Here is a 27,933-nt window from a genome sequence, read left to right on the forward strand (position 1 = left end):
AAATACAAAATAATACAAGTTGCTTGTGGGAACTATCACTCAGTAGCCCTGGCGAAAGGTAACCATTCCCTTCAAACTTTGCTCCATTTCTATGATTTGCTTCAAATGCTTGGTTGTAATAATAGAGTCTCAAAATGTCATAGAATTGTAGAGTTGGAAGGGACCCTGAGGATCATCTAATCCAGGGGTCAGCGATCTAAGGCCCATGGGCCGGAAGCGGCCCGCGGAGATTGTTTGACCACGAGATGCCCCAAAATGAGATGCCCACTTGCACACTGCGCTAAACCAGCGCAGGGCAGTGCGGGGACTCACCAGAAATCACCGGCGGGCGCACTCAAGTACACACACAATCCGCCCATGGAGGGATCTCTGTGGGACCGATCCGGCCCAGGCAAGATAAACTTTGCCGACCCCTGATCTAATCCAACCCTCTGCAATGCAGGAATATGCAGCTGTCCCATACAGGGATTCGAACCTGCAACCTTGGAGTTATCAGCACCATGCTCTCTAACCAATAGAGCTATGGCTTCAATGGTATCTTAGGCAGGCCTTAGTCCCAGAGTATGGAACTGGCCATGACTAGTGGGCAAAAAAGTTACCTCCCTGACCCTTTGTGGGTGGAGCTTGATAGGTGGGTGGAGCCTCCCACCTATCAATCACCTGACACTACAATGACTTCAGGCGACCTTTTTCTCCTCTTTCATATTGCTGTCTTGCCCAGTGCTTTGCCTAGGGCAGTGATGGGCAACCTTTTGAGCTTGGTGTGTCAATATTCGCCAAAAAACCGAGCATAACTCAGGTGGTGTGTCACTTTGAGGAAAAAACCACAATTTCGCAATATTTATAGTTTAAATAACAAAAATGTATAATTGTAATATATAACTGTATTTAATAAACCAAAAACCAATTATTTAACCAAACGAAACCAAAAACCCCAGAGTTGTTGAGCTTTTGGGGGGGAGCTGCTAACCTTTGGAGGTTTTTTTGGGGGGTGCAAAAGTTGCGTTGCTTTTTGGGGGGGGTGCCCCAAAGCTGCTGCGCTTTTTTGGGGGGAAAGAGAACAAAAATAAATGATGAATAATACCTTCGCTGGAACTAACACGCAGCACTGCTATAGTCTGCCAAAGCACCAAAAAACCCAGCACAGAACGGGTTAAAAAGCCAAAGCGCCAGAAAAAACAGCACAGAAAGGGTTAAAAAACAATCTCTGGCTACCAGCAACAGCGGAGACAAGCATCCCCAAACTGCGGCCCTCCAGATGTTTTGGCCTACACCTCCCATGATCCCTAGCTAACAGAACCAGTGGTCGGGGAAGATGGGAATTGTAGTCCAAAATATCTGGAGGGCCGAAGTTTGGGGGTGCCTGCTGTTGGAGGAGCGGAAGAGCAAATTGGGGGGGCAACAACAACAGCGCGTCGGCCAATGGGGCGTGTGCCAGCAGTGAGGGCTCTGTGTGTCACGTCTGACACGCGTGTCATAGGTTCGCCATCACTGGCATAGGGCGTTGCAGGCACTTATTTCCACCTGCCCCAAACCTGATGTAGTATAGGTGGGCGTGGCATGGCTGAAATGACCTTTTGTGGGGCCAAGTGGGGAGGCTTGGTGGGACTAACCAGGCCCACATATGAGAGATATCTCAGCTCCAGCTTTAGCCCAAAGGGAGGTGAAGGATTGTCAAGGTTGGGAAAAGCTGCTCTGGAATAGACCCTGAAATCCTCGGTGTTTCCAAGGGCTCTTCAGCAGGCAGCTTGGTGTGAAAATACCCTCAACGAAGAAAGGTTTCCCAGTCTTTCCAGCTTGTGAGGAGGCTGCCATGTAAATACGCAACCTGTTTTCTTCCTCCCCTTCTTTCTCAAATGAAGATGGCAGAGTTTTCTCGTGGGGGCAGAACACTCACGGCCAGCTTGGTCTTGGTAAAGGAGTCACGTACCAGGCTGGGCCACAGCAAATTTCTGCTCTTGACGGCATCCCGTTGGCTCAAGTGGCTGCCGGCGGGTCACAGAGTTTTGCCCTGTCCCTTTCCGGAGTTGTGTATGGATGGGGAAAGAATAACGCACACCAGCTGGGATTGAGTCAGGCCGACCCCAAAGGTAAGCATGGTCTTTAAAGTCCTGTTTCCTTGATGACCAGCTCTTGGTTGCTTCCACTTGCGGGTTGTGTAATGGTTCGGGAAATGGTTGCCCAAGGAAGCAAGGACTATTGAGGTGGAAAACTGAAGTGGAAGAAGTTTTGATGATTCCACAACATCCTGCAGAGCATAAACAAGTTAGGGTGCTTCAAAAGATGGTTGTAGGATAGGTGCACATGCAAGGCTCCCTCTGCTCCAGTGTCCACACAATCTTGTTGGCATCAGAAGACAAGCCATATTTTCCCTCAATCTAGATTTCCCCAATTCTGGTTGAGAGAACCTGTTAGCAACAACTCCCTTGTGATATTAAGCCCCTATACGGAAGCTTCCTTTAAAATTAGTGTTCAAACCACTTCACCAGACCTTTAAATAGTATACTGTACATCTGTCCTATTTAGTTATGTCTCTGTTTGAGGCCCTGTTTTTTCACTAAAAAAACAAAAACAACCAAAACAAAAGCATATTAAGTTTTTAAAATAAAAAGTCTTCCAAAATTTGCTGTTCTGGCTCTAATCTAGCCTAAAGTGGTGGTGGTTGCCTTGATAGGAAGTGAATTTGAAATCTGACCAGAAAGCAGCATAATGACATTTTTTTTAAAAAATGGACATAACACATTTCATTATGATAAGCAAATATGCCTCTCCAACAGAGCAAATCTTCAAACCGCACTCAATAGCTGCTCTGAGGAAACTTGATGTGATTCACGTCAGCTGTGGAGATGAACATACCGCTGTGCTAACTCAGGTTGGTACACCGTACACCCCAAACCTTTTAATGTCGACTAGCACCAGATTGTGCCTGAAAGTGAGGGAACAGCCCTCCCTGCAGATGCCTGGTGTTGACTCTTAAACCTTCTGCATGCTGTACTGCTGAGATATGGTCCTTTCATAGCAGATAATTTATAAAAGCAGTGTGTTGCAGTTGCAAGGGGAATGATAAATTTGAACCGTTTTATTTTCTTGGAACTGGAAACACGCAATAGGCATTAGGGACCCAGGTGGCGCTGTGGGTTAAACCACTGAGCCTAGGGCTTGCTGATCAGAAGGTCGGCAGTTCTAATCCCTGTGTCGGGGTGAGCTCCCGTTGCTTGGTCCCAGCTCCTGCGAACCTAGCAGTTAGAAAGCATGTCAAAGTGCAAGTAGATAAATAGGTACCGCTACAGCGGGAAGGTAAACGGTGTTTCCGTGTGCTGCTCTGGTTCGCCAGAAGTGGCTTTGTCATGCTGGCCACATGACCTGGAAGCTGTACGCCGGCTCCCTCGGCCAATAATGCGAGATGAGCGTGCAACCCCAGAGTCGGTCACGACTGGACCTAATGGTCAGGTGTCCCTTTACCTTTACCTTACAAGAGTAATAATAGTTTAACGCTAGAACTCTGTTTTGCCAAAACTCTGAACAGAACGGCAGCGTATTCACATTTGGAGACGACAGCGCTGGACAACTAGGGCGTAGTTCTTCAGCCCTAAAGACTGGCCCCGAGAAACTTGACTCGGTTGATGGTCCAGTTTCTCATCTGGCGTGTGGAAGGTATGTACCATAGCTTTACTCATATGTAATGTTGGTCTTGGTCCTGACGTCATGCAATACCTGCTTGCTGTCTATTGACACTTCTGCTGTGTCTGCATGTGTTTCTGGAAGTGGGTCAAGGTAGTAGGCTGTCATGGTCGACACAGCTCATTCCCTGCTTATGCTGACTCGCCCTACAGAATTTCGTCCGGATGGGGCTGTTTTGTGAAAGTGAAGTGACACACCAGCGAAATTGTAAAGCACGGGTCATGGAGAATCTGTGGCCCTGCAGATGCTGTTAGATTGCAGTTCTTGTTACCCCTGGCCATTAATGTGCTGGCTAAGGAGGATGAGTGGGGTGGGGTGGGGGGGTCCAGCCAGCTCTGGGGGGCTACAGGTTCCCCATTGCTGCTGTAATGGGACATGGAAATCCTGGCAAGCAAAAGAAAACACTTGTCAAAATCCATTGGTATGATGGGAAACGAGCGAGGTCCCAACTAAAGAAGAATGGCAACTTAAGCTGACGAAATATGTGCAGCCTGCAGACTCAACATAGAGAATAAGAGAACATACGTTTAGAAAAGATTGGAAAATGTTTATTGAATATATGAGGGGAAATTGTGTACTCTTGAAAACGTTGGCAGCATTAAGATAAATTCAACAGTGTAAAAAAGTTTTGATGGATGTAATAATGGAATGCTGAATGGTTTAGTTTATGTAAAATATGGAGGGATTTATGATATGCATAATGAACCATGGAAAGAGAAGAAGGGAAGTCACTGATATTTGAAGGATGTTTAAATGAGTATTCTAAATTGTAAAACAAGAAAATGATATCCATTGCTGTGAGCTGACATTGCATTTTACAATTGCCTTTCTGTACATTTTGTTTTTTATGTACACTGCTTAGAAATGCTAGTGACTGAGCAGTACATGAATGTCTTAAATAATACGAAGGGTCATTTAACTGATACAACAGAAACAAAGGGTTTCACTACTGGACCTCTAGTTATATTCTGTAAGGTGCATATAGATAAAACATACACTTTTTTCTCCCCTCAAACAGCTATCACACTGTTTGTATCTCTGCTTCTGGGCAACTGATATCTTTTGGACGTGGACCCCAGCAGCACAATGGAAGTGAGCCATCTTCTAGCAAAAGCGACGGGAGACAATGTTTTAACATCAGCGCTCTGGTTTCTCCTAATGGTACATCTTTTCTCTTTCAAAAATTAAATTAATTGATTCACCTGCGTTTCTGAAAATTGTACAAAAGACTTGTACACCGTAGAAAATAAAAACGGCAACAACGTTTGGAAAAGAAACTGGCTCTGTGAAGACTACGAACATACCCTTCATTATTGAAATGTATATTTAATACTGCATCTCCTGTGGTCTGTATCCTATATCAGGGATGTGGAATCTGTGTGCTTGTGGATGTCGTTGGACTCCATTTCCCATCAGCCCCAGCCAGCCTGGCCAATTCTAGTATCTGCGGGGCCATGGGTTCCCAATCCATTTCTTTCTGACCCAGGAGCCCCCTACCCACAGCACTGTCTTCCCCAGATTCAAACTCTGTTTATTGGTCATCCGCCGTTGCATTAAGGTACTGGCTCAGGGCTTGCACAGCTTCTCCTTATTAAATAGTCTTCCGTGGACACCCCAAAACGGTTCCTGTAGAATTTCCCAGGAGAAGAGGGAAGTACAAGGAAAAGAAGCCCAGTTAACATGGGTTGAGCATTTAGGGCTGATCCGCTTTCATGTTCATTGCAGAATTGCTGGGTGTCCGAGTAAAACAGATTTTTGCTGGACCATACGTCACCTTTGCCACAGTGCTTCGGATGCAGGTAGATGGCTCAGCTTTTCTGTATATTCTGTTGACTTTGGGATGTTTTCTACAGGATGGGGGCATATAGCTTGTTCATGTAGGCTTTCAACAAGCCTCCTCAATGGAGGGTTGTTTTTTTTATCCCAGTGAATATCTGCATTGGATCCGATTTGATTTTTTTGTATGTACAGTGGAACCTTGATTTCCGAGTGTCTCGGAAGCCAAATGATTTGGAACCCGAATGCCGAAAACCTGGAAGTTGAATGCTTCCATTTTCTAACACGCCTCAAAAGTCGAATGGCTTCCGAGGCGCGTTCCTCCATTTTCTCCATCGAAATTGCCAACCGCCTATTGTGCCTTGGTTGTTGAACGTTTTGGAAGTCGAATGGTCTTCTGGAGTGGATACGTTCGACAACTGAGGTTCCACTGTACTGTTGTTCTCTTGAGCTCTTTCTCTCTCTGTGTTTGAGTTTTTAAATATATCAATATAACTGTTTATATATGTTTTTATTCTATTGTAAAGCACTTCAGGATGCCTTATGGGAAGCAATGCATAGAAAAATAAAATAACGCAGCAGTATGGGAAGAATAATTCTGAGCTTACCTAACCAGGCTGGTTATACAGGTGAAACTCGGAAAATGAGAACATCGTCGAAAAGTGCATTTATTTCAGTAATGCAACTTATTATTTTTTCTTTTTCTTTTAATTTTTACAAATGCTTTCTTTTGGAAATTCCACAGTAATAAAACAAATAGTTACAATAATACAAAAATAAACATCGCTATTACATTTCATTAATTCCATTCCATTTATAATTGACCCGCCCAACGACAGATAATTACAATTACAACAAATAAAGGCTTGACATACCTTGCTTTGCATGTCATGCATCTATCTCATATATTGGTTTCACCTTTTAAGTTGCATTACTTAAATAAATGCACTTTTCGACATTCTAATTTTCTGAGTTTCACCTGTAAGGATTGCCGAGATAATTCTATCTGGTGTATATCAAATCCTATAAATACATGTGAACATACCTGTGTGGCATTTTGTGAATTGTCCCAGTATTCCCCTGTAACAGTGAACTGTAGCTGTAGTTATTTCTTAAGTTTTCACCAGCTGATCTTTTAAACTACAGTGGTACCTCGGTTCTCGAACGTAAGCTGTTATGAAAGCCTGTTCGGCTTCTGAAACGTCCGAAAATCAAGGTGCAGCTTCGCATTGATTGCAAGAGCTTCTTTCACTCAGCGGAAGCTCCGTCGCACATTCAGTTTCCGAAAAACGTTCGAAAATGGAAGCATTTACTTCCGGGTTTTCGGTGTTCGAGAACCGAAACCCGTACGACAATGGAGGTGTTCAGGAACCAAGGTTCCACTGTCTTTGGACCAAATTTGAGCAGCCCATACCTCATCCCAAGCCTGTGCACCGCTTCCGGACTAAACATCAGGAAGAACTTTCTGATGGTGGGAGCTGTTCAACAGTGGAACAGGCTCCCTCTGAAGGTGGGGACGGGGATGGGACTCTCCTTCATTGGGGGGTTATGGGCAGAGGTTGGAGGGCCATCTGCCTTGTTGAGATTCCTGCATTGCAGGGAGTTGCTCTAAATAACCGGGGGGTGGGGAGGTGTCTCTTCCAACTCTACAATTCTGTGATTCTGTGAAGATGATCTCTGTGGTCTTCTGTTATCAACGATTAGCCATGTGGCACTGGGGGATACTCTTTGACATGACATTTTGTTTTGTATGTGGCGTGTTTTTGTTTTAAAGGATTCTGCATACGCAAATAAACCCACCTCTATGGAAACCTTGCCAAAGATTATCCTGATGGACAGGACACTGATGGAGAAGTGGTTGTCGGCAACAGCTGAAAGTGTGACCCGGCAGACGGCCAGAAGGTTGCGGTCTATATTTTCTTGTCCTTTAACGGGAGAAAAAACAACATAAAGCCTCAACCCTGTTTTTAATCAGGATTTACAACTAAAGCATCATAGGAAAGCCACTGTAAACAGTTCTGCCCTCCATCAATAATGGCACTCTTAATTCTATTATTGCAACGATCCTTAGACAGATCCATTAGACAGATTTACAATTTATTGCACAAGCAGGGTAATAGTAATAAAAAATAATTATAATAACAATAATAATAAATTTTTATTTTATTATTCATACCCCACCCATCTGGCTGGGTTTCCCCAGACAAACTGCAAAGTGGGTTCTTTAGTAAACCAGTTGCCATGTATACTGCAGATCTGTGGTTCCCCAACTTTCCGCACCATGGATCACTTGAAGATTGCAGAGGGTCTCAGTAGACTAATTAAATATTTTTTCTGCCTGTTGTTGCAGTGCACCGTGCTCGATGCTGTCTTATTTTTTATTTCTTACAGCGATTATATCTTGTTGCATTGCAACTTGGAATGCCATAGGCTGTGAATCCGTAATATACAATATAGGAAGTAAAAGAAGCAATGGAAATTCAATTAAAAATCGATGTGAATGTATAATGCAATGAAATCCACAAACACACCTGAATGACACTCACAGATCCCTGGTGGTCTATAGTCCACAGTTTGGGAAACCCTGCTGCAGACAATTAATTTTATGATGAGTCTTACTTGGGTGTTGACAATTGGATGTTCCGTTGCTTCTGTTTATGACAGCGGTCCTGTGGCCCTCCAAATGTTGCTAGACTACAACTCCCATCATGCTGACCATGCTGTTTGAGACTAATGTGATTTGGGAAACCAACAACCTACGGAGAACTGCAGGTTCCCCACCCCAAATTGAAAGTTTTATTTTTATTTTTTTATAATGCAATCCTAAGCATACTGTACTTCCTGGGACCTGCTTCCAAAAACATAGGATTAATATGTTAATATGGAACTCTCCATAATCAAAAGGTATGAACATTGCAATTACTAGGGTTCCTGTAAGCTGGATTTTAAAACTATTTTTAAAAGATTCCCCCCAACAGAGTGCTTACATCAGTATGAAATCCAACACACCTGTAACCAGGCTGACTCGTTGCTGGTTTATAAAATGGGTTTTCTCCTCCTTTTTCTGCAGAGAAATCGAAGCGATATTTTCTTCCTCTCCTTGTTTAACAGCAAGTTTTTTGAAACCACGGTAAGTACTGCCTTCACTGCATGGGACGAAACATGCAGGAGACGCCGTGGAAGTTTAGTTAGGAAATTATTTTGATTTTCTTATATATATAAGGTGTCAAAATGGTAACTCCCCCCCCCCCCAGATCTTCTGTGGAGACTGGCTGCTGCGTAGCAGTGGATCTTCAAAAAGCAAGAGAAATGCTCGCGGAACTTGCTACAAGGGACTGGATTGCTGGCAGGGTAAGGGAGGAAAGACCCCTTTTTCCTAAATGTCAAGGTTTGTCTCCATCCTTCTTCTCCCTCTTTGAATTCTACAGGGGGAAACACTGGGACCGAGGAGCAAGCTGATGGGCAGTGCCACTCCCTGGAGTGATTTTCCTTAGGCTTGTAATCTCTGATGGATTTTGAAGAGCATGTGCACAACACGTGATAACATGCACTCTGTTCTGGATGCAAGCGCCTTTTGGGGGGGGAGCTGTTCATATGATATCATCCCCCTGTTCCTCTTGTCAGTCTAAAGCAGCTGGACCGGTTCTGCTCCAGTTTGTGCTGAGAATGCACTTCTCAATGCTTGCTGCATATGGGTGTAACACTGAGAGTGCTTTCTCAAGTCTGCTGACAATGCAGGGCTGTGCCGTTGCCCCTCATGTTTAACTCGCCTACGAATGAAATAGGAAGCAGCGCAGTGACTTAGTTGCCTCTGTGTATAAGTAGATCAACACAACAGTTTCAAACCCCTCTCATTTGAAAGAGAGAGAGTATTACAAACATCTGTGGAAACATGTAAGGACTTGGCTGCATTAGTAAAGAAACAGTGATTTGAATGTGCTATAAACATGCAACACCAGATGGTGCCGGAGAGCAGGAAATTTTGAAATGTGGTTTTCCGTAGAGATTTTTTTTCCTTTTGTTATAACGAGTTAATTTCTGACTTACATAGCGTCCCCATCTCTAGATCCACCCTAAGTGGGGGGAGGGGAACAGAGATCACCGTTGCACACTAGTTTGAAAAGATGCCCACCTCTGTGTACCGACATCATGGACGTTAGTGCACAATGGTGTGTGCAGTTACAAACCGCTATGTGCAAAAGCGCCATGCGCATTACATTTGTACACAGCCTTGGCTTCTGTTGGGTTGTTTGACTGCTGCCCTTTGAGCTATCTAGCCCTACAGATGTCAGAGCCAATAGGAAGGTCTTAGCAGTGTGCTCTGATTCATACATGTAAGTTTACAAAAGTAAATCTAAAAAGAAGCTAACCGTAAGATGGTGGGAGCGGGTGTTGCAATCCATGCCCAGTTAAACACGCTGCTTTTCTTTTCTCTTTTTGCAAAACCGGCTCTAGATCTATACTTCTTTGCTGGACAACCTGATTCCTGCCCTTCCACTGAATTCTCCTCACCAGGAGGCCCTCTCCAGCTTCCTCCTGCTGCCCGAGTGCTGTGCAGCGTTTGAAGCCCCGAGGATGCAGTGTTTGGCTATTCCCTTTGCAAAGGCTGTCAATGGCCTGAGCAAGCGCTCTTTGGACATTCTAGGTAATTTGAGGCTCCCCCCCAAAAAATCACATGAAACAGCAGTTTAGTGTGATAGCAGTATGTGGTCACGATGTGAGCCTGGATTTCCAAAATGTGATGTCCCAAGGGTTTGGAACAGGCTGGAGGTAAAAATAGTCTTAGTGCAGCAAACAGTGGCAGTTCTTTCTGCTTGGGTGGATATGACAACTGTTGGAAGTATGCTCAAGAAAGGCTAGGTTCTTGAATGGACAGAAACATAAGCAGTTCCTTTCATGGAATATGCATGCGTCCTAAGAAGTAACGTATATTTGAAGCCCCTGCAGTTAGCAATTATGCAAAAAATTCTGGACTCTTGTGACCTGTGTAAATCTTGCAACTTTGCTCCGGGTACATTTGCTCTCATTTTGCATTGATCAGGCTTAAGTCAATTTTACAATTCATCCTTGGTTTGCTTGCCATGGGGCAGTTCAGATAGTTTTGCTGAGAGCTGAACTCCCATGTCTAGCTGCTGTAAGTCTTGCTTGGCCAACTCCTAGCTTCTGAGATTTTGGTTGGCATTGCTGCCTGCACAATGCCACTCTTTAAGAACTTGCAGCATCTTTACAATGAAAGCACTGCTTCCCAGGAACCATGAATCTGTCTTCTCTTGGGCTTCCATAGAATGATAGCAAGCACAGCCCTGCCTGTCTTTGAAGCCAAGTTGACATAGTTCCACTGTCCAGGCACAGAACTTGGTGTGGATAATGGAATTCTATAAAATTCAGTGCTTTATTTGAGGAATGGAGATGGGAGTTTCTGGGTTCTTAACGGTCGGAAGTGAAACTTGGAAGTGAGTTGGTGTGCCTCATGAAATGAGGCCAGCTTCAGTTTTGAGGCAAAATGCCCTTGATGAGACCCCCGTGTTGCCCCATCCCCAAATATTCCTAGATGTTTTGATGAGAAGCGGAATGCCAAGTGTGGTGCAGTGGTTAGAGGTCAGTCTTGGACCTGGGAGCAGTGGCGTAGTAATGGGGCAGGGGGCGCTCCGCCCCGGGCAGTAGGCTGGACAGGGCTGACCACCTCTGACGGTCGCCGCATGACGCGGCCACCGCCATCGAGGAGAAGCCCCGATGCAAGCAAGACTGCCTCACTCCGCTGCTTGCTCGCTGGGTTTGCAGCGTCGCCGCGTCGTATGCCTCCTGTGCGCGCATGCATTGTGCATCATGACGCATGCGTGTGATGGACACCCCGCCCCCCAGCTAGCTTCGCCGCTGCCTGGGAGGCCAGGGTTCAAATCCCCACTCAGATTGAAGCTCACTTGGGCCTGCACTGCCTCTCAGCCTAACCAACCTCAGGTCATCTGATGCACTTTAAAGAAGAAGTTTGTTGCAGTAGGGCAAGAAGAAGCAGAAGAAAACAGGACTGCCAGTGTGGGGAAATATTCCTATCTGAGTAGTGAGCTGTGGGGAAGTAGAATAAGATTTGCATGTTCTTTTTCTTCTTTCAGAAAAATGTTGGTCCTCCTTGCCAGCCTCGCATTTAGATGGAATAGTTCAGATGCTAAAGAAAGTGGTCCTCTCTCAGCTCCACTATTACCCATGTTACCCTTTCTGCCAGGAGTTGTTACCTCTCCTGGAAGTGCTGAAAAAGCTATTCAAGGTAGGCAACATCTTGTAAATGTGGGCTGATGACCTGGTAGCTATATCTAGATATAAAAGCACATGGACCTCATCAACCTTCTGCTTGTTTTTCAAGGTCAACAAGAGGGCTAACTGCAAGCTCCCGCTAAGCAACTTCTACATTGATGAAATCCGTCAAATAATTAATCCCTTTCAAGATTTGGGAAGGTGGCATGTATGGATTGATGCCGTAGTAAGTATGATTGCTTTGTGTCACCGCCAGGTTGTGAAAAAAGCTAAGAAATGCAGAGCTCCACACCTATTAAGCAAAATAGAAACATCCCCACCCCACCCTTCTCCCCATCTATTTTCCTACCCCTCTCCTCACCAATGTCTCAACAAATGAAACTGATATGTAAAAATGCTAAGAGAGACATTGCACATATTCTTGTAAACCAAGAAAACCCTTAATAAAAAGTATTTAAAAAGTAAAAGAAATGCAGAGCTCATGTATCTTGCACAAAATTGACATGGGTGAGAGAAATGCTTCTGCATACCTTAAATGGGAGCATGTGCTCAGTCCCCAGTGTTTCTTGTTGAAGATCTTATGGGGCAGGACTTGGGACAAGACTTAGATAGCCAGTGTGGTGCCCCTTCAACTTCTGTGAGTCCTGGCCAGCATAGTCAATAGGCTGCACTAACCTCTGACTAAGAGGAACCCAAATGGACTCATCCTTTCCCCAGTTTAAGACAGTGCTTGGAATGCAGAAGTTTGGTTTAGTAAAGTTCGCTGAATTAGTTCAAAAATGTTTGAACTACACCCAAAAGTAGTTCCCATAGTTGGGTTAGAACTTTGAATTATTATTTTTGCTCTTAAAATCTTGGGGCCTATCATTGGGAAAACTGAACAATTCTCATTCCAGTGTGTGTGTGTGTCGTGCCTCAGCAATTACAGACATGACAGCGGTGTGCGTCGGAACAAGCGCACCACCCAGTAGCTGCTAAGCCCCACGTTGCCACAACAGAGGCAGCAAGCCCAATCGCTATATGCAGGGGCCTTTAAAACCCACTCTAGTGGCAAGGGGATCTGTTACTCCGACTGAAGCTACAGGGGAAGAAGGCAAGCTCCACAACTGGGAGCGCTGAAGGGCTAAAGCCCCCCAAATGGGGCAAGCCTCTAGAATCATGGATTGGGCGGTTGGGGGGGGGGTAAAACAAATTGGGGACACCTAAAACTATTAACAATAGCATGGGGAAGAGGATAAAAGGAATCGATATCACCAATTGACGATCGTCAAAGGAGAAATTCTCAGCTGCACACAAGACAGGTTGTTCTCTGTTCCGATGCACGAGCCAAAAAAGGAAGCTCTGGGTCACGTGCATGGGTATATATAGGTCCCTTGATCTGCACCCATTGGCCAGATTGAACCCAGCATCGAGGTACCTCCAATCGGGTGTTGTGGTTATCCAAACGACCCCACCCACAACAAAGAGGTCAGTCTCTAGATCTCACCACAACACATGCCATCTTTGAGGGAGGACATGATACATGAAATTGAGCTGAACTAGTTTATTTTGTACAGGGCAGAACGTAAACCGAAGTTAGCTCCTATTTGGATATTTTGTACTCAAACTGGAATTTGTTCCTTATTCAAAGTGAACTTTCCAGAGTGAATAAGCTACCTTGTTCGAGTTAGTTGTTCACACGTTAATAATAAACAGCATCCTTTGTGGAAGGGTAGCCATTTTGTATCAGCGTAATCAGTGTTTGAATCGCACAGGGATGAAAGCATTTGAGAATTGTAGTAATGGCTGCCATATGGCAAACGATACCATCTTCTTACCACAGAAAAGTGTGTGTGAGAGAGTCAAAGCTGGGTGGAGACCAGAGGGACAAAGACTGCTGGAAAAGGGGAGTATGTTTGTTTGACCACACGCATCCATATTTTTAAACACCATTTTTTCCTTTGCAAGAAAATGGGCAAAGAGGACAACTGTCCCATCTCCTTGTGCTGCTTTCCTTTTGTCTACAATCTGCTGACGAAGATGGAAATATTTGATTACGAGTCCTATTTCCTGCAAGAGGTAAGGGTGATATCTAAAGGATTGCTAACCCAGCTTTGCTATTCTACTGCAGTAGTACCTCGGGTTACAAACGCTTCAGGTTACAGACTCCGCTAACCCAGAAATGGTACCTCAGGTTAAGAACTTTGCTTCAGGATGAGAACAGAAATCGTGCTCCGGTGGCGCAGCAGCAGCGGGAGGCCCCATTAGCTAAAGGGGTGCCTCAGGTTAAGAACAGTTTCAGGTTAAGAACGGACCTCCGGAACAAATTAAGTTCTTAACCGGAGATACCACTGTATTTCTTGTGAGATGAAAGGCTATGGTGAATGAATTTGGTTCTCTTCCCCCCCCCCACTCTTCTTAGTGTGCCTAGGACAGGGATGGGAAACCTTTTGGCCTACAACTCTGGTCATCCCTGACCATTGTCCATTCTGGCTGGGGCTGGTGAGAGCTGGAGTCCCAGCTGTTTTATACTGTATTTCAAATTACAGTGGTACGGTACCTCAGGTTAAATACCTAATCTGTTCCCGGGGTGCCGTTCGCATCCCAAAAAGTATTTAACCCAAGCGGCGCTTTAGCACATGTGCGAAGCGCCGGGAATGCTTCTGCGCATGCGCAAAGTGTGCAGAAGGGCGCGCGGCAGAACCCAGAAGTAAACACTTCCGGGTCTGCGGAGTAATACGCATTCCTGAAAGTACGCAACCCGCAGCATACTCAACCCGAGGTATGACTGTATTGTAACCTGCCCATAAGACCTTAAATTAATTTTTTCCAGGATTTGCCACAGATGATGAGACATATTAACCAAGTTTCTTTAGTTCCCTCGATTGCAGTTGATCTTGAACATGTTGAGGGTTTCTTCTGACTTGACTCCTTATCAGTCTTGATCTGCAATTTTAACCTTTCACCCTGCTGCATTATTTATGTGAAGGTTGCACATAATTTCTCTCTTCTTTGAGAGGCTGGGGGCAAAATAGACATTGAGCAGTTCGGCCTTTTCTTTGTCACCTGTTAACATTTCACTATCTTGACCATTTCCTTCCTCTAGCATTAGACACACTTGAAAAAGCTCTTGCCCTACCTTGTCAGCCTTATGACTTGTAGCTACCCTGACACAATGCCTACAAGTCTGGGCTACTCATCTATGCTCATCCTTGGTGAACTGTCCCTCCTTTCATTGCACATTCCTGTTGAGATGTGATAAGCACCCACTGTCTAAAACGGGTTCCCAACAAAATTTTCTCGAGGACCCCTCATTGAGCCGCTATTGTGACAAGGACCCCCATTAATTCCTAATCCTAAAATTAAAAAGTGAGAGCCAAATTAAGAGTCTTTTTATATTTTATATTTATACGTTTTTTACAGTTCTTCCTCTTCATCTGTAGGCCTTTGTCGTTTTACCGAACCACTTTTTAACCAACGGTCCATTTTTAACTACGCGAACTGTAGCTTCCGCGAAAAACAACTATTTGTTTACAAACACTACTGTTTTGCAAAGAGGCAGCGCGCGCCAGGGAGGAGGGAGGGGAATGGAGAAGACAGGGTACCTGCGCAGTAGCGCACAAATGAAGCCGACGTGCGCAAAGCATCTTGGGGAGGTGAGCGTTAGTAGAATGCGGCGCTGCCTCTTTGCAAAACAGTAGTGTTTGTAAAGCGCCACCTAACGGCATACAGCAGAACTACTGCCTCTATCTAATTCTAGTTTTGCGCTAGACTCTGCTCATGCAGGAAGCGGCCAAAACAAAAAATCTGTTATCATACGAAATATATTTAATATATTTTTTATTCTAATAGCATCTTGCAGACCCCTCTGGCATAGCTTGCGGACCCCTGGGGGTCCACGGACCACCTGTTGGGAACCACTGGTCTAAAACTTTCTGGAAAGATTTGAAAACAATTTTTTTTGTGCTGAAAATCTTGACCAGCTAGGTGGATAGGTCCATGGGTGCCCACTTTGCGTTTTTTTAAAAAATCATCTTCTGCTAATTTTAAACTGCGTTTTAGCTGCTTTTATTATATTTTGTCCATTGCCTTGGGGGCAAGTATGGAAGGCATATTAAACAGTAGCAATAGCAACCATGCCAGCCCAGCTGCGTTAAGTGGGGGTCAGCCCTACTGTGAAGTGGGGTGCCATTCAAGAGAGCCAAGGAGTCGGTTATTTCATTTGATTTACCACATAAAAACCTAGCTTGAATTTCCTGACTCAGGTGCAAAATTCCTCTTCAACCAGCTCTTTGGCTGATTAATATTCTACGGCCTTCAAAATGTGTTTGTGATGGGGAGGGTGTTATTGTTTTATTTCAACTATTTTGTGCTTTTCTCTTGTATTTTTATCTTGTGAACCACCCTGAGATCTTGGGAGGGAGGGCAGTATATAAATTTAATAAATAAATAATGTATGCTTGTCTCTTCCCCCATCCCTCCAGCTCATCGTTTAAGCTTTTTGTGCAGCCGCAACTGGATTTTTAAAAAGATAACCTCCCACTCTACTCTCTCATTAGAATTCCTTCTCGTTGTGCTTTTCATTCCTTCAGGGACTCCTGCCTGCCTTGAGTTCCTTTCCCCATTAGTATACCTAGCAATTAATGCCTACCTAGCGTCTCCAAAGCACTTATTAAAATATGTGCCACTTTCCACAGATCGTGAAGGCCAATGCTTGTGATACACTGGTACGCAATCGACTCCTGAGAATAGGCGAACTCCCTAAACTGCCTGTCTTCCCTTTGAGGGTACGAAGGAGGAACCTTGTGGAAGATACATTGCGCAAACTGAGTCAAGTAGAGGACATTAGCCTGAAAATGCAACTCTTGGTAAGCTGCCTAAGGCCTAAGGCCTGCTAAAGTCGTGTTGTTCAGGGCTGAACTCCGGAACTAGGTGAAACGACCTCAATGACTAGGTCTGGCTTGGGCCAACTGGGGATATTCCGATAAGGAAAGACAATCTCTATATATAAAAATGTAAACTGGACATGTGGGTGTGTCTCCACTTTTCTCCGAAACCGCTTGACCGATTGCATTCAAATTTGGACACAACGTCTCAAGCAAATATGTGAGTGACCATATACAGTTTGCGTCGATAGATGTCACACCTATGGCAGGTAAAACCCACTGTTCCCGAACACAAAACTCAGACAGCCGGGGATGCTGGGAGCACAGGAGAGGTTGCAAAACAGCGCCCTCTAGCGACGGCTACACTGGTACTGCAGCTAGGAAAGCTTCCCTCTCCATACCATCTTGGCTTGGCTTTGCAGACTGGGTCGAGGGGGCGGGATAGGTCATGGGGCGGGACAGGGCGGAGCCAATCACAGGGATGAGCCAGGAGGGGGCAGAATAGGTCATGGGTCGGAACAGGGTGGGGGCAGTCACAGGGATGACCCACAGCAACGCGTGGCTGGGCCAGCTAGCTGCAATATAAAATAGCATGTCACTCAGCTCTGGACAAATTTGCAGCGCATTATCTGGTGGGGTTTGTTTGTTTTGTTTGCCTTTTTTTTTACATGTGAGACGTTGTTTTGCTGGGTGCTGCCTATTTCCATTTTGCTTCCACCAGCCCAAAGGAAAGGATGCAGCCTGCCTTTTCCCATTGCTTGTGTATTCACTGTCTTTTTATTTATAGGACTGCTCTTTGCACAAAACAGCTGTACAGTTGTACCTTGGATCTCAAACGTCTTGCCTCTCGAACAAATTGGCTTCCAGTTTTTGAACATTCTTTTGCTTTTTGTTTTTTAAATTATATTTATTCATTTTATAAGAACAATACCAACAAAATACAAACAATACAGACACAGACAAACAACACAAAATTCTTATATCTTCTTAACACTATCCTCCAGCATCATCGGATGACTTCCCTCAATCTCTTCCTTCTGGAATTCATTTTTCTCTCCTCATTGACAGTTTCTTATGTAACATTATCTAGACCTATATTCTTATCCTCGTCTATTTTTCTTAAAAATAACATTTTTTACTTTTAACTTTCTATCTTATATCATCTAACTCCTAACACAACCACCTTTGATTAATTCCTTTATAACATTCTATCTTTTAAAATCATATTCTATCTTATATAATCTAACTCATAGTTCAATACCGAAAACTATAACTTCCCTAAGGGATACAATATTCATTAAATACCAGGAATACTGCCATTTTCCCAGAAAATAGAAGTCCAATTTTTTCCAAACTTCTTGCACCATCTCCTCTCCCCAGCCGCACAGCCACATCGTCAAACTCGGCAAGCTCCATACGTTCCCTCATGTTACTCCCCATCCTCCTTCTGTTTCCATGTCTAATCCAAATGGGAAGAGGGCTAATTCAAGGTCTTTAGTAATTTCCTCATTGAACCTTCTTTTCTCCTAATCACCTCCTGTCCGACTGGCCAGTTCATTTTCTTGAGCTCCCCCATCCATAACAAATTATTTAATCAGCCAGTCCCCCAAGTTATCAATTTCTATTTCAGGCAAAAAACTCATTTCCATATAGATCATCTTCTGTTTCCTTTGCAGAAAATCTACCTTAATTATAACTACTTCTTCAGCTCTTTCCACACCCAAATTCATATCGTCAGTCCCTTTTGGTCTTGGATCAGTTCCCATAGTCAGAGTTCCAATGTTCTTTTCAACATTTTCCAAAGTTGCATTCATTTCTTTTAAGATTTGGTTATTTGCTCTAACATCTTGTAAGATTCCAGTCAATAAATCCATCACAGTTTTCTCAAAGTTAGGGTTTTTGAACATTCTTTTGGAACCCGAACGTCTGACGCAGGTTCCACGGCTTCCGATTGGCTGTAGGAGCCTTCTGCAGCCAATCAGAAGCCACGCTCTGGTTTCCGAATGTTTTGGAAGTCGAATGGACTTCCGGAATGGATTCCGTTCGACTTCCAAGGTACGATTGTGTTGAAAATGAAAATGAGAAATGTCCTTGCAGGTACAGGAGGTCAGGGCCATCTTAACCTTATCGGGCGCCGTGGTGCAGGGATCCCTCAGGCGCCCCCACCCCACCCTCACATTTCCCTCCGGAGGGACGGAGACTCCATTTTCCAGAGGCACCGCTTCCCCCCCCCCAGGCCGTGCCTTCTGCTTCTCGCCCTCTGCGGGCAGCAGCGATGCCGGACTCATGCTCCCCCGGCAGTGCCAGGCACAGCAGGCCATTGGAGGGGGCAGTCTGATGGACGGGGACGCTGCCAGTTGTGCTCCACCTCCGCCTGCTCTGCCAAAACGGCTGCACTGCGCTGCCATCCAGGGAGCCCTGGCTGCTGTGCCGATGGGAGGCTCACGGCCAGCTTCCCGACAACAGTGCCCGCAGCCCGAGAAGAGGCGGGCGAGTGTGGCGCTGCTGGCGGGGCACCGCAACTCGAGCCGGCGTGCAGGGAAAGGCTGCCTGGCAGGCGCAGCGCAGCGCCACCTGGCAGCCTAGCGCATTGCGCCACCCAGCCTTGCCTTAGAGCCGGCCCTGCAGGAGGTGGCAAAGAGAAAGCAGAGGAAATGAAGCGTATAACCATGGAATTGAATGGTTTGAAGGAACCTCAAAGGGTCATCTTATTCCACCCGCCTGCAATGCAAGAAGTGGCAGCTTTCATGCCACTTTCATGCAAACTGCTTCAAATCCTTGCCTAGCTTGGGGAAACATAAACACATCTTTTTCTACTGCTCTTTTTCTGAAAATCTTATATATTGGGAAAACTTGTATTACTAAAATAAAAGAAGGGCACATGCCTGCAGCTAAAAAAATGCCCTTGTCCATGCTCATGCTAATTAAAGGGAGTGTGAAAACACCCTGCCAAGTATCGCACACTAGTTTGGACAGGGAACATTGAGATTTTTGGAGGCATAAAATTCAAAGCTGTCATGTGTGGACAAAGGGGCACAAACACACTCACAGAAACAGTGACCCACCTATGCACAAACACTCTAGTGTGGCCACAGCCTGGGAACACACCCCCTTTGCACACCTGTGTCAGTTCTTGCCTCTCACCAAAGATCAAACTTCTGAAACAGCCTTAGCGGCTTTTCTGGGAAATGAATGCTTTTGTTGTTGTGCTATTATATAAAAAGTTTCCTACACCCCCAAATATATCCCACCTTATATCTCTCCCATGTACAGACTGGGTATGTTTAGCCTGGAGAAGAGAAGGTTAAGGGGTGATATGATAGCCATGTTCAAATATATAAAAGGATGTCATATAGAGGAGGGAGAAAGGTTGTTTTCTGCTGCTCCAGAGAAGCGGACACGGAGCAATGGATTCAAACTACAAGAAAGAAGATTCCACCTAAATATTAGGAAGAACTTCCTGACAGTAAGAGCTGTTCGGCAGTGGAATTTGCTGCCAAGGAGTGTGGTGGAGTCTCCTTCTTGGGAGGTCTTTAAGCGGAGGCTTGACAGGCATCTGTCAGGAATGCTTTGATGGTGTTTCCTGCTTGGCAGGGGGTTAGACTGGATGGCCCTTGTGGTCTCTTCCAACTCGTATGATTCTAAGACTCCTGAACAGGGCCTCAAAAAAAGGGGCTCTAACAATTAAAGGTTGGGTGGCCTAGTAAATGTGCTTTCCTCTTTTCTGTTCTCTCCTTTTCTGAGGTCAATATGGTTGATTTTTATTTTTGTCTTGCAGATTGAATTTGAAGGCGAGATGCCTGGTCACGAAGCCGGAGGGGTCTTGTTCGAGTTCTTTTCCTATGTGTTTGAGGAGATGGTGCAGCCAGACTATGGGATGTTTATGTGCTGTGAGCAAAACTCACCCATATGGTTTCCTTCTAGGGTAGGTTTTTCAGACAGAGGACCTGGTCCAAACAAACATCTAGGTCAGACGTAGGTGTCCACCCCCGCCCCCCAACCCCTTTTTTAAGCCAGTGGGCCACATTGCCTTCTGACGGCCACATGCCACAGATATGTGGGGCCAGAGGTGAAAGTAGACAGAGCCCAAATGAAATTTTTACTGCTTTTCTACAGTAGGGCTGTGTACATACAGTGGTACCTTGGTTCTCGGATGGCTTAGTTGTCGAACAAATCAGAACCCGAACGCTGCAAACCCGAAAGTAAGTGTTTCAGTTTGCGAAGGTTTTTCAGAAGCTTGAACATCTGGCGCGGCTTCCACTTGAGTGCAGGAAGCTCCTGCAGCCAATCGGAAGCCGCGCCTTGGGTTTCGAACGGTTTCGGGAGTCGAACAGACTCCCAGAATGGATTAAGTTCGAGAACCAAGGTACCACTGTCGTCCTATTCCTCTGAAGCATGCTCAAAACACATTCTTTCCCTCAGAGAATTCTGGGCACTGTAGTTTGCCCTCACAGAGTTCCTGTGACCAACAACCCTTAACAAACTACAGTTCCCAGAATTATTTGAGGGAAAGAATGTGCTTTAAAAGTATAGGGTGCATTCAGCCCAAGCTACACCCACATCCCCCTCTGTATCCCCCATACAGACAAACAAGAGTTCTAGGACACATTTCAGCCAGGTATAAAACATTCCCAGAATGCAAAGCAGGACTAGTAACAGATTTTGAGCTGTGGGATTTCCAAGGGCCTGATAGAGAAATTGGGGGGGGAGGGGCAGGTATTCGGCGCCCAGACCAGAACTTCCATATCCCTTTCCTAGGCTATTCCAGATGCCACCCATTTCTCAGTCACCCTTCCAAGTTTGCCTGTTTCACTGCTGGGCTTGCTTCATGAGTGTATAAAGCCCAAGCTGCGTAGTTCTGAATGGTGTAAACTTCTATATGCACAAAATAATAATAATAATAAAATTACAGAGGGCCCCAAACCTCTTTTCCAGGCTGGAGTTGAGCAGCCTCCCCAGATTCGATCAACCCATCCAATCCGCAGTTTTCTCTCCCTCTGAATATTAGACTTGAAACTAGATTCCTGTTGGCTCTAAAGGGAGGCTGTTTTTAAGCCTAATTGTGGGCAGGTGGTATCTGTGGAGAAACACCCCCCTCCCCCCAAACCCTCTGTTAATTAGGCTTGAAGAAATAGCTTGGGAATGTGCCTGTGACTAAGTGTGTGTGTGCATGTTCTTGCACGAATGGGTGTGTTAGGGTATGGACGGAGATTGATAGCTGTTGCTCTGCTGCTGGCCTTGGTTTGTCCATAAGAGACCAGTTTCCCTCTTAAGGTGCATCTGCCTTAGAACATCCAACCCACTTCCTGTTGCTGTGATCTTGTGTCCTTGCAGCCCTCGGTGGAGAAGAATAAATACCTTTTCTTTGGGATCCTCTGCGGGCTCTCCATGTTCAACAGAGTCACTGCCTATGTGCCTTTCCCGCTTGCTGCCTTTAAAAAACTGCTGGGCAAGAAACCTACCCTTGATGATCTGAAGGAGCTAAGCCCTGTCTTAGGGAGGTAAGTGGCTTGAACGCTTTCCACCTTTTCCCCTAATTTCCAGTTTCTTGTTTCACTTGGGAGGACCAGGCTTAGTCTCCTAACTCTAGCTACTAACATGAGATTGACCAAAATGCGGGAGGCAGTGGAAGACAGGAATGCCTGGCGTGCTCTGGTCCATGGGGTCACAAAGAGTCAGACACAACTAAACAACTACAAAGGAAGTTGTGGCTGTCTAGATGTTGCTCCACTGCAAGTCTTGCCATGTCTGACCATTGGATATGCTGGCCATCGGGAGACAAATGTCAGGAGATCCAATTGGTGATTTCCGTGTCTTGCATAATTTTGTTTTAAATCAGGGGTGGGGGCATCCCTACTGATGTTGCTAGCACCCAAGCTAGCAACATCAGTAGGGTTGCCCCCACCCCTGATTTAAAACAAAATTATGCAAGACATGGAAGTCACCAATTGGATCTCCTGACATTTGTCTTGTTTTGGCTCCCCACCACCACCACTACTGAGTGGTGACCTTGGGAAACGGTTTAGGTAGGAGGAAACTGAGTGTGGAAAGGAAGGGTTAAGGTCCCCTCCCCCCATACACTTGGAGGCACTGCTACAATCAAAACAGGGCTCTCCACCCCCAACCTGGCATCAGGCTGTTAGAAGCCACATAAGCCACTTAGCTGTCTAACATGTGCTCAGTTGAGGATCTTGCCTATAGACAAGAACTTGCTGCTTCAAAGGAAGGATTTTCAGGAACAATTGTACTAGGGGCTCCTAGGGAGATTGGGACTGCACCATCTCAGCAAGGAATTTACCACCTCCAGGAGCCAGACAGCCATCTCTTCCCTGCCAGATGCAATGAGCCCAGGAGCAATGATAGATTGATTGACATGTGCTTGATCAGGTGTGTCCAAACACATGGACTAATAATAATAATAATAATAATAATAATAATAATAATAATAATAATAATTTATTATTTATACCCCGCCCATCTGGCTGGGTTTCCCCAGCCACTCTGGGCGGCTTCCAACAGAAAAATAAAACACAATCTATTAAACATTAAAAGCCTCCCTGAACAGGGCTGCCTTCAGATGTCTTCTAAAAGTCTGGTAGTTGTTTTCCTCTTTGACATCCGTTGGGAGGGCGTTCCGCAGGGCAGGCGCCACCACCGAGAAGGCGCTCTGCCTAGTTCCCTGCAACTTGGCATCTCGCAATGAGGGAACCGCCAGAAGGCCCTCGGTGCTGGACCTCAGTGCCCGGGCAGAATGATGGAGGTGGGGACCTAAACTGAGAATCAAACAAGAAAATAAGACCAGATAGATGAGGAATTTCTGAAACAACAATGGGATATTGGCTCCGCCCAGGGCATGATGGAGAACAGCAACAACTGGGAAAAGATAGACATAATATTTTACAAGGACAGGAAGAAACATCACGGACAGAATAATTGCCACACACAGGAAGAACAAGGATATAGTTTGAGTGCCTCACCTGTAGTTTTATAAATCATTTAATGTGTCAATACAAATGGAAGTTGTTAAAATTGCAGTTGTTGTATAAGGGTTTGTTATTTTGACTGGAGTGTCATTGAAATTAATAAGATTTTGGAAACAGAAATAAAGTAAATGATCAAACCATCAATTCTAGCATGCGGGGGGCCACCTAATAATATAATTTAGTATCTGAATGATTGGTATTAGTAATTGTATTATAATTTGGCATTGTTATATTGAGTCTATTATTGGATTATTGCAATTGAAAACTAATAAAAATTATTATAAAAAGAAAGAAAACAAGACCAGATGCGTTGGCCTTTCCCACTCTTAACTGTTTGAGTGAGGCTACTAAATATTTGCTGTAAACATTTTAGGGGGGGGGGAATAAATCCATTTCTATTTGCTTTTGTTTTGTTAACAAGGAGTTTGCAGGCAGTTCTCGATTATGAGCATGATGACTTCGAAGAAAGCCATGAACTGACTTACAGTGTGAGTACCTTTAAAAAAAAAAGTTCTTGTTACTTAGTCACTCTGTCTCTTTCACCTGGTAATGTCTAGGAATCGCTTGTGTTTTAAGTTAACAGACAAAGCACATTTCAGGAGTTGCTTAACTGTTCATAGAATTCCCTGTAAATTAAAGGTATTGTATGAAACTCAGCAAGCGTTAAGTGACAAAATTACAGTGTGTGTGTGACTTTGTTTTCAGTACCTTTCCTTAAATATACATTTCCAGATATCTTGGGACGACGTGGATGTTGACTTAATTCCAAACGGCAGTTCAGTCGCTGTGAACAATTCAAACAAGTATGTAATGATGCTTGAGGATGTTGGCAGGAAATGCGCCAGGGCGGGTCTGAGGGCGATTGGCGGGTGAGGGATGGGACTTACAGCTGGACTTTGATTATTTTGTCGGGACTTTTAAGGACACCCTTCTGTTTTAGATTCATAAAACTTTCAAAATGACATGATTTTATTAGTGAGTTGTTGTCGTTTTTAACCTCTTGACCTTGAACTGCTTTGAAGAGGACCTTTGAAAAGCAGCATGCAGGCTGGACTGTTATGCTGGTGACAACTTGCATTTCTGATTTTCAGCTCTCCCTATCCCCAAGGGCTCCACGTGCGGATAACAACAGTTGTTCGTCGATATCTGCAAGGGTTCCTTTCTCCAAAAATCCAAGTCAAATAAGTGGGATATAGAAAAGGAAATCAGTAGCTAGGCTAAAGGAAGAGACACAAGTGTTTCAATCTGCAGTTAAAATAGCCCTAACCATTTTGAATCGCATCCCCTGGTCCGCTGCCATCTTGATCAAGACATTGTTTCATTATGGTGTCTCCCCGGCCATTCAAATCTTCTGGCACACTGGTACATTTTACATCACGGTATATACTAGTAGGGGGACCCAGGTGGCGCTGTGGTTAAACCACTGAGCCTGGGGCTTGCTGATCAGAAGGTCGGCGGTTCGAATCCCTGTGACGGAGTGAGCTCCCGTTGCTTGGTCCCAGCTCCTGCCAACCTAGCAGTTCGAAAGCACGTCAAAATGCAAGTAGATAAATAGGAACTGCTACAGTGGGAAAGTAAACAGTGTTTCCGTGTGCTGCTCTGGTTTGCCAGAAGCGGCTTTGTCATGCTGGCCACATGACCTGGAAGCTATACGCCGGCTCCCTTGGCCAATAATGCGAGATGAGCGCGCAACCCCAGAGTCGGTCACGACTGGACCTAATGGTCAGGGGTCCCTTTACCTTTTATATACTTGTAGACCCAGAACATTAATTTGTAGGAGTTCCTAATAATATATCTGTTAAGTATCGTGGCAAAGGAACTTGTACATTGCTATTAAGTGAATATATGCAAATATAGTGTGATTGGATAGAGTGCTGGATTTAGAGCAGGAAGACCTAGATTCAAGTCAATTTGCCTGTAGATGCGTCTGCAACCTCCTGGTGGCTGCTAAAGTTTTTATCACCTATCTTTCTATCTATCGTCTGTCTGTCTGTCTGTCTGTCTGTCTGTCTGTCTGTCTGTCTGTCTGTCTGTCTGTCTGTCTATCTATCTATCTATCTATCTATCTATCTATCTATCTATCTATCTATCTATCTATCTATCTATCTATCTTGGCAGTCAAATTACCTGCCCACTCATTAAATGTTTCACCCTCATTTCTTCCAAAGGAAGGATTTTGTAAACAAGTATGTGGATTACGTCCTCAACAAATCGGTGGAGGGAATTTTCCAAGAGTTCAAGAGAGGGTTTTACAAAGTCCTCGATGAACAGATGGTTGCCTTCTTTGAGCCTCAAGAACTGATGGATGTGGCGATTGGGAACGCAAATTATGACTGGGAGTTATATGAGAAGGTTGGTGGAGAGGGGCGAGGCGTGTGGAAGTACTTGCTAGACCATCATTCTATTGGGTTTATTTTATTTTATTCAAGCTTCACTTGCTCATCTTTCTCTTTGTCTGATTTCATTTTCCTCCCCTTTTTCTATGAAGAACGCTGTGTACTGGGGGATATACAGTGAAATGCACCCTACCATAAGGATGTTCTGGAAGGTTTTCCATGAACTCACTTTGGCGGACAAAAAAGGCTTTCTGTGTAAGTATCCCATTCACAAGGCCCAACTTTCAAGCAGTGCACTTGAAATACTGCATGGAAGCCTCAAATGATTCTCTCAATTTGTATATAGAAACAGCATTGATATTTTCCTTCATAATGCAATGAACTTTTGATCAAAACTGTACCGGGGAGGAAAGACAACTTGCAAAGCTAGATTGTAGCATTGAAACATGTTTGGAATGGTCTGAATATTTTCTATTTCTGCCCTTGCATTGCCTAACCCCCCTCCTTGTCAATTTAGTGTTTGTTTTAGGAAGTGACCGGGTCCCTGTGGTAGGAATGGACTCCTTGAAGCTAACAATCCACTCGCATAAGACGCTTACAGAAGAACATATCCCTGAGGCCCAGATCTGCTTTCACCTTCTTCTTTTGCCACCTTATTCAACCACAGGAAAACTGAAGGAGAAACTTCTCCAGGCTATTGAGAACAATCGTGGCTTTGGCAAGCAACTCTAATACAGGGACTTGCAAGATGCGTAGCTTTTGTCTTCAAATGAAGGGAAGTTTGTCTTATCAGGCAGTCTGCTCACTGGCCTTTTAACTGGACTTTGGTCACTTGATTGACTGTTTTCTCTCTCCCCACACCCCCAATTTAAGAAAAAATATTTTAGACCTTAGTATAGCCTGTTTTTATGTGTAATCATGTCCACATTGGCGTCATTACTCCAGTTACTTCTTAAATTGTTGTACTCCTGTAGTTTTCCTGTTATCCCACTTTCAAGGTGTATTTTAATGATTGCTTTTAAAGGTACCATTTTAATGTGTGAACTGACAGGCTGGTGCCTCACTCCATTTGGAGATGCAGAATGTTATTTTTTGTTGTTCTTGTTTATTTATATGTACCAAAATTTTAAGTGAGAACACAGAATAGATCCAAATCAGCACACACATTCTTCTGGAAAGAGTACTAGAAGCAAAGTATATTGGAATTGCAGGCTTTCAGGCAAAACAGACTGTTCTAAACTGTGTGCTTAATATTGTACGGTAAAAACCCTGCTAAATAAATTCTTTCTTTCCAAAGTGTCGCTGTGTTAACTTGACCCATATGCAACTAGTTCTATTGAAGCAATCCTCAAAGGATCACATGGGAATTTCTGTTTACAAGACAATTGAGGAACAGTTGAGGGAGCTTGGGTATGTTTAGCCTGGTAAAGAGGAGACCGAGAGAAGATATGATAGCCATCTTCCAATATCTCAAGGGCTGTCACATGGAGGATGGAGCAAGCTTGTTTTCTCCTGGTCTGGAGGCTAAGATACTAACCCATGGGTAGGCAAACTAAGGCCCGGGAGCCCGATCTGGCCCCATTGCCTTCTGGATCCAGCCCGTGGATGGTCCGGGATCGGCGTGGGGATTCTGATCATTCGGGCTGCACCATTCCCCCCCACACACACACACCATGGTGGCGCCTCCTCCCTCCCTCCTCCTGGCTTCTCCCCGCCCTGCCTAAAGGAGGAAGGGGGCTGGGCTTTGTTGAGCCGCGGTTGGCTGAGCGCCATTTTAAACAGCCCCTCTCTGGAGCCAGTGTTTTCGCGCCGCTCATCGTCCCTCCACCGCCAGCCCCTGCCGCTCGCAAGGCACAGGTAAGCAGCCACCGGGGCTCGTCCGCTGCTGTGGAGAAGGGAGGGGAGAGTCTGTAGGGGGGATTCCCCCCCCCCAAAAAATATAGTCTGGCCCCCAATGAGGTCTGAAGGACAGTGGACCAGCCCCCTGAGGAAAACGTTTGCTGACCCCTGCACTAACCAATGGGTTCAAGTTACAAGAAAGGA

The 27,933-nt window shown here is 44.9% G+C and overlaps 1 protein-coding gene across 2 annotated transcripts; it reads left to right on the forward strand.

Moving 5' to 3' along the window:
- The first annotated feature begins 1,820 nt into the window (after positions 1–1,820).
- LOC118083330 (probable E3 ubiquitin-protein ligase HERC6) lies at positions 1,821–27,292 on the forward strand. Of its 2 annotated transcripts, XM_060278441.1 has the most exons (20): positions 1,821–2,090; positions 2,778–2,872; positions 3,527–3,654; positions 4,700–4,842; positions 5,407–5,480; positions 7,232–7,359; positions 8,528–8,587; positions 8,712–8,808; positions 9,913–10,102; positions 11,568–11,719; positions 11,816–11,932; positions 13,654–13,764; positions 16,383–16,553; positions 20,350–20,496; positions 21,906–22,072; positions 23,976–24,042; positions 24,287–24,357; positions 25,723–25,906; positions 26,043–26,145; positions 26,408–27,292. In XM_060278441.1, exons 5-20 carry the CDS (start codon positions 5,475–5,477, stop codon positions 26,620–26,622), a joined length of 1,986 nt encoding a protein of 661 aa, XP_060134424.1. In that variant the 5' UTR covers positions 1,821–2,090; positions 2,778–2,872; positions 3,527–3,654; positions 4,700–4,842; positions 5,407–5,474; the 3' UTR covers positions 26,623–27,292. The 2 variants fall into 2 exon arrangements, with proteins under 2 accessions (XP_060134424.1, XP_060134425.1); XM_060278442.1 differs by lacking the exons at positions 1,821–2,090; positions 2,778–2,872; positions 3,527–3,654; ... (1 more) ...; positions 5,407–5,480; positions 7,232–7,359 and having other exon boundaries at positions 7,366–8,587.
- The last annotated feature ends 641 nt before the right edge of the window (positions 27,293–27,933 follow it).

Source organism: Zootoca vivipara, chromosome 9, assembly GCF_963506605.1.
Source record: "Zootoca vivipara chromosome 9, rZooViv1.1, whole genome shotgun sequence".
Classification (NCBI taxonomy): Eukaryota; Metazoa; Chordata; class Lepidosauria; order Squamata; family Lacertidae; genus Zootoca; species Zootoca vivipara.